This window comes from Agrilus planipennis, unplaced genomic scaffold, assembly GCF_000699045.2.
Source record: "Agrilus planipennis isolate EAB-ADULT unplaced genomic scaffold, Apla_2.0 scaffold8, whole genome shotgun sequence".
Classification (NCBI taxonomy): domain Eukaryota; kingdom Metazoa; phylum Arthropoda; class Insecta; order Coleoptera; family Buprestidae; genus Agrilus; species Agrilus planipennis.
In genome coordinates, this window is record NW_020442461.1 from 333071 (window position 1) to 345136 (window position 12066).

Below are 12066 nucleotides of genomic sequence, written 5' to 3' on the forward strand. Positions count from 1 at the left end.
TCAGCATTTACAGAAAGAGTATTCTCTGTTATGAACGCAAAGTGGCGGGACGACAGGAATAAAGCTTCATTAAAACTAATTAAAAATGAACTTTTAGTTTACTTAAATCTTTGTTTGCCATGTTTAGAGGCTATTAATATATTTAAGAGCGACAGCAATTTGTTACTGGCTGCTAGGTGTAACAAAAAATATGTTTTTAAAAACAAAAAATAAAATACTTTATTTTTACGCTGAGTACTTTTTTTTTGAACCATTTAGTCGAGAAATACTTTATGTAAAGCCTGAAAAGGTGGCAACCCTAAGAACAATCCACATTCTTAACTATTTGCGAACAGTAATCTAATCTAGGACTACCTCAACCCCTCCTAACTCCCGCTTCTGCCTCTAATGTCTTTGACTAGACCTACATGCCTGAGAAGGTGTCCTACCAACCTATCTCGCCTATTTCTTATTGACTTCCATAGAGTCCTCTGTTCTCCTATTCTTTCTAGTATTTCTTCATTTCTAACCTTCTCTATCCCCGGTATCCTCATCTGTAAGATCACATTTTGAACGCTTCTAACCTTTGCTTTTCTGCCGCGCCTCCCATCCATGTTTCGCACCCGTACAGCGCCGCTCCCCAAACGTACACCTTTAACAATCTTTTTCGAATTTCTGTTGATGTCGTTGTTTTCTACATTAGAAATGATGAATTGCAGTTTCAATATTAATATTCAAAGGACCGTCGAAAGTATCAAACGGTGTAAAATATTCACTTAATTTAAAACTTCTTGAACGAATTCTAAACTTGAATATTTGAATTTCAAATTAAATGAAATTAACCATTTTTAAGGTAGAAAACAAAGATATTGATATTGCTAAAATGCTGTTTTTTATGTGTATAATCGTTTTAGGGTCTTTAAACTTTAAGATTCTTGAGAGATAATTAAAATGTTTTTTATTCAGACTTGCAATTCGAGGGGAATAAAATAGAATTAGAAATGACTTACCCTTCTGTGTACGACTTCCTTTTATTACGTCTTAGATGATAGTTTTCAAGTTTATTAACCAAGATAGCTCTAATTTCATTGAGAGAATTGCGCATGAAAACTATTTGTCGAGAATGACGTGAAATTCCTTCGTAAAGACAGAAAAATTTTGTTAGATGTGTTTTCATTTTGTATATACAAAAAAGAATCTGCCGAAGCTTTATCCTTTTAGTAACAATATTTCTTTTTGTTTCAGGACTATTACGCCCGATCAAATGCCCACTTGAGGACGATTGTTGACTGTGAGTGCTTATTTTTTATTTATTTTTATTTACTAATTACGTTTCCGACAAACAGAGGGTATTTTAAACAAACGAAGGTTTTCGTAATAGTGTTCGATAAAATAATATCTAACAATTGATTGTGCTTACAATGAGGTTCCAAAACAAGGAATTGTACGAAACAATCAAAGTTCCTTGACGTTATTTGCGATTTGACCTAATAGCAAACTACATTTTTATATCAAGTATTCTGCAATTTATTTATTTATATTCGCCGCGCTCTTAGGAATTCGCAAACTAAAAATAATTAAAACCTGCGTCGATGCTCACCTATCATTAGTTTCAACAATTATTACTGCCAAAAACACTGCCTGAACATTACTAAGTAACTTCTCCCTAAAATCTACATTGTAGACATTATATCTCACAAAAACAACAAAAATTTTTTACCTAATTAGGGTATGGAAAAGCTCATTAATTTATNCCTTGACGTTATTTGCGATTTGACCTAATAGCAAACTACATTTTTATATCAAGTATTCTGCAATTTATTTATTTATATTCGCCGCGCTCTTAGGAATTCGCAAACTAAAAATAATTAAAACCTGCGTCGATGCTCACCTATCATTAGTTTCAACAATTATTACTGCCAAAAACACTGCCTGAACATTACTAAGTAACTTCTCCCTAAAATCTACATTGTAGACATTATATCTCACAAAAACAACAAAAATTTTTTACCTAATTAGGGTATGGAAAAGCTCATTAATTTATTTTCGTATGAATTTCACTTAAAAGTGGTCTAAATGACAGTTTATGATCCAATTTCAGGTTGAGCTTAGTTTTTGTTTTAAAAATAGGAATCCAAAATTAATGGTCACCTCTTACGTTTTCTTAAAATATTCAACACAATCCTTCCTTAGATATTACCAGAAATATACTAGATAAGAATGTTAGAGGTATCTTAAAATGTCATGGGTCGCAAAATAAGCGAGGGACGGACCGAACCTTTTTCTTGCTTCGTATTGTACACTTCGAGACCATTGACTCAAGTGTTAATCATGTAAACGATGACGGCCACACGGTTAATATTTTGTCGCCGACTAACCCAAGGTTATGGCCCACAAGATTCTAAATTACCTGTACAAAATATGTCTGTACAAAATAATAATCAAGTTTTGCTAAATATCTTTGATCAACCGCTAAGCTGCTTACATTTTCTTGAGATACATTAACAAAAGATACTAGTCGTTCTTAGAAATATACATTCATTTACTTTTTAATTCAAAGGTCGTCGGATAGAAGGTTTGGAGTATATTACGAGTTTTGTTATGTTTCAATCATAAATACGCGCATTAAATCAAATGTTATCGGCGAAATCTTTGGCCTTTCTCACTTGAACAAATACAATGATAGATTCGAAAAAAAAAGAAAATTTTAAGATAAAGTTGTAAACATTGTGGCTGGCTTGTTAAGGACGAATTTCAATGCGTAACTTCTAAGTTTTATGGATTTTCAACCGAATTAGAAATGTTACTAAATAATTAACTATTTCTACATCTTTTTTGTGCTTTATTCAAGTATTACGATGAGCTTCACCTAATAGAGTTACTTTCTTGCGAAGAAAAGCATTCTAACTTTCTTTATAGTTAAATTACCAGAGTTGTAATATTTGCTGTATGTTGGGTTGTCTATATGTTATATTACAGATTGTAGTTTAATTAGTTTAATTAATCAGTTAATTATATCTGTTATGGGGTAAGGTCCGTCTCTCATACATCTAAAGTTACACAACGTTCTAAACTACATATACATAGAAAATTTAAAACATAATGAACTAATTTGCCAAGAATTTTGCTGGATTTATCTGGTCATGAACAGATCAACCAATCATGAATTGCTGTGATAAACTGTGATTTAGGCAGTCTTTGAATTGGATTCACGAAATCTCCAATCTGAGCGAAATTTTAGATCATTCTTTTGTTTCTTTCAAATCTAACAATAACAATAATTGGTCGTACCAGCGGTGATTTTTTAACACTGTTAGGAATTGCTTTACACCATTATTTTGCGATTTGATAAAAAGGGATGAGATATAAACGTGCAACTTTTGACCCCAAAACACTGACATGACCTGTCAATAAATGTATTTTGTGTTAGGTATATGTATAATTATCGTAACTGGAATACCATCATCTTCCTCCAAAAAAAAAAAACAAGTCTTTTTAAATTCAATTTATTTAGTTGAATTTATATAAGATAAAAGTCAAAATGTAAATAATATGTGTATAATATTGATAGGTGTATTGACTAACAGATTTTGACTGTAAATATGCAAAACACGTTCATATACTTAACTGTAATGAATATAAATAACGACCTGTTCCCTTGACGTTATTTGCGATTTGACCTAATAGCAAACTACATTTTTATATCAAGTATTCTGCAATTTATTTATTTATATTCGCCGCGCTCTTAGGAATTCGCAAACTAAAAATAATTAAAACCTGCGTCGATGCTCACCTATCATTAGTTTCAACAATTATTACTGCCAAAAACACTGCCTGAACATTACTAAGTAACTTCTCCCTAAAATCTACATTGTAGACATTATATCTCACAAAAACAACAAAAATTTTTTACCTAATTAGGGTATGGAAAAGCTCATTAATTTATTTTCGTATGAATTTCACTTAAAAGTGGTCTAAATGACAGTTTATGATCCAATTTCAGGTTGAGCTTAGTTTTTGTTTTAAAAATAGGAATCCAAAATTAATGGTCACCTCTTACGTTTTCTTAAAATATTCAACACAATCCTTCCTTAGATATTACCAGAAATATACTAGATAAGAATGTTAGAGGTATCTTAAAATGTCATGGGTCGCAAAATAAGCGAGGGACGGACCGAACCTTTTTCTTGCTTCGTATTGTACACTTCGAGACCATTGACTCAAGTGTTAATCATGTAAACGATGACGGCCACACGGTTAATATTTTGTCGCCGACTAACCCAAGGTTATGGCCCACAAGATTCTAAATTACCTGTACAAAATATGTCTGTACAAAATAATAATCAAGTTTTGCTAAATATCTTTGATCAACCGCTAAGCTGCTTACATTTNCCGTATTTATTCGTCCTAGTAATATTTGGATTTTGGCCGAAAGCAACGGGAAGTATCTTTAGTTCGGTAATCCTTCTGTAATCCCAGTTAATTTAACTTAATTGCTTCTCTATCCCTTCTTTCACTGGGGAAACGGGAATAATTTCGCCGTACCTTCCGGCCCTTTAATTAATTAATTGTTTCGTTGTGTCGAATTATAAGATAAGCATAATTTATCGAAAGAATACACAAATTGCTGAACACGTTGCGGTAACTGGATCAAAATACAGATAATCCACCTTATAAAATAATTAATAGATAAACAAACAATCTAAATGAAATTTTCTCGTTTTGGAATTTATTATGTGTATAATTAAATGGACAATTTTTAATTAAAGAATAAAGACTTTCATATAACAGTCACTCGCGTAGGGGTCTATCTCTCGGAAGCAGTATTTTTTCTGGATAAAAAGTACCCTATGTCCTTCTCTGTATCCCTGACAATGTGTGTATAAAATTTCATTATGATCGGTTGAGTAATTAAGGCGTGAAATCGTAATAAACAAACAAACAAATACCCATTCGCATTTAATATATTTGTTAGGATTTTCCAGCAAATGTTAACATAAATGATAAAATCTTCGTATAAACTTGAATATCAAAAGGTTATCTATCGCATTGTGAAATGCAAAATGAATCAAGAAATATCGAATGTGTGAACGTCATCATCTGCAGATCTATTTACAATTTATATTTAACATTAATAACATTCCATTTAAGATTTCTTTGCAAAAATAGAAAACAAAGAACAAATTCAGTTCGGGTTTGGTTGTCAATTTCCGTTAAATCCTTTATACAGTGATGCATTACAAAGTTATTGTGTTTCTAATTCTTGTAAAAACTTTACTGACAACGATAGTGAACTGTGAAGAAACGTCATATAAAGACGGTGCCAAAGATTTAAATAATATGGTACAGGTACGCCATAGAAGATCGCCACACTTTAGCGACACGTTCAGATTTATGCCAGGGATGACACCATCACCAACATCTTCGTCTCCTTTCCTATTCCGGCCGCTTTCCCCTGTTGATAATCCGTTTTCCCCACCGTTTCGACCGAACAGACATCGCTATCGTCAACCTGGCCACCATCAGGGCCATGGAAATTATGGCAAAACCTTTTGGGATGTTATAACAACTACCACGGAAGAACCAAAAGGACACATAACAGATAAAGACCGTATAAATGCTGTCACTGAAGCCGACAATATAAGTTCAGAAACTACAATGGGGGTTTACATTTCATCAGCGGAAAGAAACGCTAACAATAGGAATATTTTTACAGATTCCAACAAGAAAACTGACATTAAAAATGACGATAGTACTGAAATCAAAGTAGATGTTCGTTTTCAACCAGAACAATCAAATTACCGAACTTTTATTACCAATACCACTGATCAAGCTGAAATTGCATCAACCACAACCGAAGGTATATTAATTATGTGCTATCTACGTACTTGTTTATAATTTTTTATGCATTATAATTAATCGTTTATCATCTACATGCCTTACACAACTTCAGTACATAATTTCGCACATATATACGTCATGATACATGAAATTGTTTTGATAGGATTTAAGAGCACCTCTTCTGGAACGTCTCCGTCTTCTGATGATTTCGGTAACAGCACTGAGAATGTTCCGGTTCCTGATAATGCTGGTAGACACATCGTGAAGGTCCCGAGAAGATGTCATACAGACAAAAATGGCAATTGTAGAAAGATGTGGTAATATTTGACGGAAAGGCACATATGTACGGAAAAGTACAGTAATATTAAACTGATGATGAATCGATTGTTTCTTATAGCAAATATAAACTTAATGCTAAGTGGTTGTATGATATCATTTATTTTTCCCGTTTCATACTCTTGAGGGTTAAATCTTGAAGATCTCTTCGTCATCATTACCTCCAAGATTATTACTGAAATAAATATTGGGGGATGTGGTGCTTGAAGTGCCTTAATAGTGTTTCAATGAGAGATTCCCCAATTCCACGAGTCGATCAGTATTTTTTTTATGGCAAACTTTGTGAGCTTTTTAGTTATGTAAAACTTCCGCTGCATTTAGATTAAAATATTTTAAACGCTTCGGTTTTGTAGTACCTACTGCTGTTGAAGTTTCTTGTGTTGCAGATTAAACAGGGTCGCTTATTTTTCTCCTTTTTTAATGGAGTAGATTGCGCTAAATTTTCATCAGAATCAGCGTGAATTTATGTCGAGGTGTGAGGTTACATTCAACAAAGTTTGCGTTTCGTGCCGCGTTTGCAGTCGACTCCGAACAATAGATGAATTATTTCCATATCTAAATTTATGCTACCTACGACTCGACCAAATTCTGTTGGCGAATTTATGCGCTATAGGAAATAAACTAAACAACGGAGACGTAAAACTAACTACGTACAAGACAAAATACTGTATATCTACCCCCTATTGTCTTCGGTTTCATATTTTGGGCCAAAATTTTAAGCAATAGTCTTATGCAGGGCCGGACTAGCTCAGGTGTCCAGGTGATCATCGACACTGTGACCAAGCATACGTAAATGGAAACCAAATCGGTCAATGCAAATCAATTGAAAAAGGAATGAACCTAGTAATATTTCAGGTTAAGAATGTTTTCAAAACTCGCCGTGAGTTCCAGATCCAGGGATGCAGAGAACTCAGGACCTGAACTAAGGAATTCCGTGATATCTAGTTAATTTAAGCAATATTACCGACATTTCGAAAGATATCGAGGAATTCCTTAGTCTAGGTCCTGGGTTCTCTGTCCCCAGCAATAATAAAGTCCTCTCTATTCTGGGTCCAAGGGGTAACATCTGTTAGAAGCATTTGTTTTATTTCTTGTTGAAACAGATTTCAGTTATGATTACACATGAAATCACTTGATACCGAACACTACCTTCACATTCCTTCCTATCCTGAGTTCACACCTACACTTTTAATAATCTCTTTCGATTCTAAATCTCGATACAGAAGTAGTCATGATTTGTTACAAGTCTTATTTATTTAGATACTAACTACAGATTACAAATATCTTTTAGCATCCTAAGTAAATTTATCAAATTTGGGCAGTTCATCCCCCTGAAAAATTCTCCTTTCAATTCCGTCCTCGTTTATAATTCCCAATCGAACGATTCCTCCCGAAGAACCGTCTCTTTCCATGGCAAGACTCAACGTCTTAACAACAAACTCGACGCATTCTTCTTTCATCATACTCTGTCGAAAATTAGCGTCAACATACCCGTAAACGTAGCTCGATCCTGACCCCCCCGTAGCCACAGATTGCCTCAAGCACATTCCTCCAACGGGGATGGAATACACCTGTCCCCCTTTTCGTCTATCCCAGCCGGCCAAGAGAATTCCAGCGGAAATAGAGTCCCTGTAATTGTAACATAGTTCTCGACAGATGGCAGCCCCATTCTGTACTAAGGGTAATTCCCCGAGTTCGGACTGATGAAAATTTAAAGTGTACGCCACCACGTCCGCTATCGCTTGGGTATCGGCCGAAGAGCCGGATCGACAACAGTAAATGTTGTCGGTAATTTTGGTCAATTTGTCACTGTATCTATTGGCAATGTACGCGCCGGTTGTCGATCTTGAATCAGCCCCGAGTACCACTCCATCCATAAATTCTACAGCCATTATGGATGTACCAGTTGTGTGAGGTTCCATTGGCCACTCTTTGGTGTAACAAGGTTTTACTGACAAATTCATGACATTTCTATCCATCGCAAAGTTTACTTTAGTTGACGTGTCAGACTTTGCCATAAACCATCTTTGATTTTTAATTATGAACCGTTTCCCTTTCGATTACGACATCTTGCCTCTCTTTCATATCATACAAATTTAGATTGGCTTGAACCACTCTAAAGAGCTTAATTTTGCGTGTTCAAATTGGAAAACAAATTACGAATCATTTACAGTAGAACCTCGGTAAGATAAAGACCAAGGGAAACGTAAAATAATTTGTGTTATTGAGGCTTCTACTTACTAAGGATTTAAATTTAAGCTTTAAAATTATGACTTCCAAGTGACTTAGCGAGATAGGTTGGTAGGACACCTTCTCAGGCATGAAGGTCTAGTCAAAGACATATTAGAGGCAGAAACAGGAGTTAGGAGGGGTAGAGGTAGACCTAGATTAGATTACTGTTCGCAAATAGTTAAGAATGTGGGCTGTTCTAGTTTTAGGGAAATGCGAAGTTTAGCTCAGGATAGGAAAGAGTGGAGGTACGTGCCCAACCAGTCTTAGGACTGATGACCTTATGATGATGATGATGAAGTGACTTAGCAAACTCTTCAGCTTTTTCCTTTGGTATAAGTCCACTAACACTAATGTTTTTATATATTTCTACACTGTCTAAACCATGTAACAAGCATTTTTCTAAATCAGGAAATTCAGCAATTCTTAGTCTTTTACATAGAAGACTTTCTCCCGATTCAAACCACTTTTCACTGTTTAATGAGGTACGATGCCCAAGTTATTCGTTTAAGTTATAAAGGGTTGTTATTTTAAGTAGTGAAGGGTTTGGACTCCGAGGGGAAAGGAACACAAAATTTTATGAATTTATAGAGGTTACTACGTTATTGAGGTTTAAGTTATTAAGGTTCTAGTCTGTATTTCGTTAAGGGTTAAATTTTCTATATTCTCATCGCGTTAAAACAAAACTACGGTTTTAACCTCTAACTAGAATTTCATTCGCTGCCTTTTTATATATTATATACTTAAATATTTGCATATTTGAGATGAAACTTTATAATCAGTAGGTATTTGAATTTAATTATAAACTGGAGCGTATATTGGTGAGTGCATTACCTGGCTTAGCGGAATCTAAAGAATGTTTAAAAAAGTCCCAACCCCACGTCTACGGGGCTGTTTTTCTCTAATCTGATTTAACCTCTAGTGCTGAAACTTTCCGAAGGCTTACAAACCTGTTTTCCCAACATATCTGCCAATTACGTTTCGTAGCAATTTGTAGTTTGGCGTTCGTTTTTCATAGCCGTCGTCGACGATGACGACGACGCCCGGCGTCATAGCCGTCGCGTCCCAACGTATACCACAGTTTATCGTAAATGGATTATCTACCCACTACGTGACGCCGCGCCGCTCGTCCTTCACCCCGAGGCACAACGACAAAAAAATTAAAACCGAAATTATTTAAAGAAAATCAACCCTTAACTTTATAAACCATACGCTTCAATTTTAACAGAATTCTAAGAAGCAGGAACAGGCAGTTCACCTTTAGGTACAAGCATTTTCTTCTCAAACATGTATTAATTTTAATCCTATGACGTACAAAGTTTACTTACTCAATTTCTTTATTCTCTGTTTCTTGTGTCTTTCATTTCTTTAAGTCTAACTGTGCTTTAATTCTATCTAATACATTTAAAGTAATAAAGAGTCGAATAAATGCAATTTACTTGTGTTTTTAGGGGTATTGCGCCTTGTTCAAAAGATTTTGAAAGTTCACTTAATTTACGTCAGTTTTCAGAAAAGCGGGATGTATTTTTAGATAAACGTAGTAGAAAAAGAAAAAATGTGTTACTTTAATGTTCGGTAAACGTTTTCCCTTACATGTACATGACCCAAACTATAAAATTCTCTTGTTATTATTTACTTATTAAAAATAGTATTCCATTGTACATAATACCATTTTTTTGTCTGTATCTATTTCTACTATGTATTAGCTAAAGTACAGTTCATTTTGACGTTGTATCTCTGGAAAACAATTTAATGCAACGGAATAAGCAACAGCATCGTTCGAAGTTGTTTTTGTTTAAACACATTCTTCTTATCCAATTTCATTTCCTTAGTTAGTTTCTTGTGAAAAGCCAGCTAGATGCACCAGCTACGGCCTTGTTTGTTAAGTATAATGTTGAATGCGAAACAAAAGTGTTTTCTTACTTAGCAAGGCAATTTGCTAAAACAAAGGAAGCCACTTTAGCAAAACGCTGCAATATAGTAAGTGAAACTTGTGCATCCCACAACTGACAATAATGAAACAGAAAATAAATTAAAGTTTGTTTTAATATCGTCAGACAAGTTTTCATTACTTAATGAGGAAGTTTTTCTTTATTTTCCCCTGTTTGTCATACTCACTATCGTAAGTAAGTTAGTGTAAACCAGCAAAGAAAACTGCGTCGAGGAAGTTTATCGATTAAATTTGAATTTTCTAACATATAACACCCTTACAATGTTTGAATATTTGAAAGCCTCCGATATCGTCTTATAAAAGCGAGAGGTTTGGGATAAAATTTCCCATCACACGCGCTAATGGAGCTTGAAGGAACTGAAACTTGAAATTTCATCAAGAATCTTAGTTCCCCAGGCACTTAATTTCACATTCTAACTTATTTAATAATAATTACCTGCTTATACAGCCTACCGCGTTACACCTACACCTTCACCAGACCCTTCTAACATCTAGAGCTAATAATGTCTAATCGAATTATTCAATGTATTAATAGCCGTATGATTTCTAATAGGTTTCTACCTTCATGCCCCTGTACCCCCCTTCTCATTTATGTATTAGTAATCTAATATTATCGTTTCATATGGTGCGTACATTTCACTTTATTAACATATAATTTTATAATACGATTCGTCCAATGCACTATTCTTAACCAAAGTGATCTACCTGATGGCGTAATATATGCAATAATATTATGTTTATAACAAAAAAAATTGTTAAAATTACTTCTGCAACCAACCGTATATACTGTATAATTCCATAAGTGCACCACTGTACATAAGAAACTTACACTGGTGCCACCTGCAATCGAANGGGTAATCTGGTTGGAAGAAAGAGCTTATGGAATTGGACTTTTCTTGGGCCTTTCGCACCTGATGGGACTGAGTTGCCTCCTGGATTTCTTGCAGCAAACGTTTACGTATAATTCCATAAGTGCACCACTGTACATAAGAAACTTACACTGGTGCCACCTGCAATCGAAGTGCCAAACTAACTACCTAAGAAGCTATTTAGTTGTAGGCAACATAATTGTTTGCAGTACAGTTTGGCAATTCGCTCACAGATGGCGCATGTAGCAGCCATTTCTCAATTTAAATTTTTAAATTTGAATACCATTGAAACTGTGAAATGGAAATTAATCTTCATATATTAATATTTAATATAAAGCTTTCAGAAACTTACTTATTAGTTTCTTTAATCCATTATCTCAAGATTATTCGTACAATTTAATTTTGTTATGCAATTTTGAGACTACACATAGACAAAATATTAATCACATCATATTTAATTATTTCGTTTGAAAATTTTACAAAAATTCTTATATTTTATCTATAATAGTTACAAATTTTCTCGAAACTCTCGAACTTAATATATTAAGCTTTTGCACGATTGTTTTTACATACAAGAAGTTGATGGGCGTTCTAAACCGATATTTTAAAAACCATCGCATTAATATTATTTAAATTATTTTTTTTACTGATGCAGTTAGTTTCATGGCGAAAATAAGACATTCACACATATATACGAAAGTTATCGACAATTGTTAAAAAATTCTTAAAAAATTTGGTGAAGGCGCCGGGACAATTTAAAATAAATGCTATAATTGAATTATAATTTTAGTTTCATTGAAGTAGATTAATGAATGTTCAAAATTATATAAAAAATTCAATATATTGAAGAGTATTATTTAG

General features: G+C 34.0%; 2 protein-coding genes and 1 pseudogene across 4 annotated transcripts in view; 2 read left to right on the forward strand and 1 right to left on the reverse strand.

Annotated features, from left to right (window-relative positions):
- LOC108736059 overlaps positions 1-12066 on the forward strand; it is a 174944-nt gene that overhangs the window by 158126 nt on the left and 4752 nt on the right. For 2 of the 3 annotated variants that reach the window (XM_025980757.1, XM_025980758.1), the window contains one exon: positions 1225-1275. Coding sequence is in view for 1 of the 3 variants with exons in the window: in XM_025980759.1 (XP_025836544.1) it covers positions 1225-1270 (46 nt within the window). In the remaining 2 variants the exon portion in view is untranslated. Of the gene's footprint in view, positions 1-1224; positions 1276-12066 lie in introns of those variants that run through there. The other variant, XM_025980759.1, reaches the window with a different exon arrangement.
- On the forward strand, positions 4969-6241 carry LOC108736062. The gene is made up of 2 exons (XM_018468342.2): positions 4969-5839; positions 5984-6241. Exons 1-2 carry the CDS (start codon positions 5212-5214, stop codon positions 6139-6141), a joined length of 786 nt encoding a protein of 261 aa, XP_018323844.1. The 5' UTR covers positions 4969-5211; the 3' UTR covers positions 6142-6241.
- Positions 7400-8450, reverse strand: LOC108736063 (annotated as a pseudogene).

Excerpts from the sequence above, each read along its gene's own strand:
- LOC108736062 (XM_018468342.2), top strand. The coding sequence starts at position 5,212 with ATGCATTACAAAGTTATTGTGTTTCTAATTCTTGTAAAAACTTTACTG. Across the intron at positions 5,840-5,983 it reads TGCATCAACCACAACCGAAG|GATTTAAGAGCACCTCTTCT; the intron begins GTATATTAATTA and ends TTGTTTTGATAG.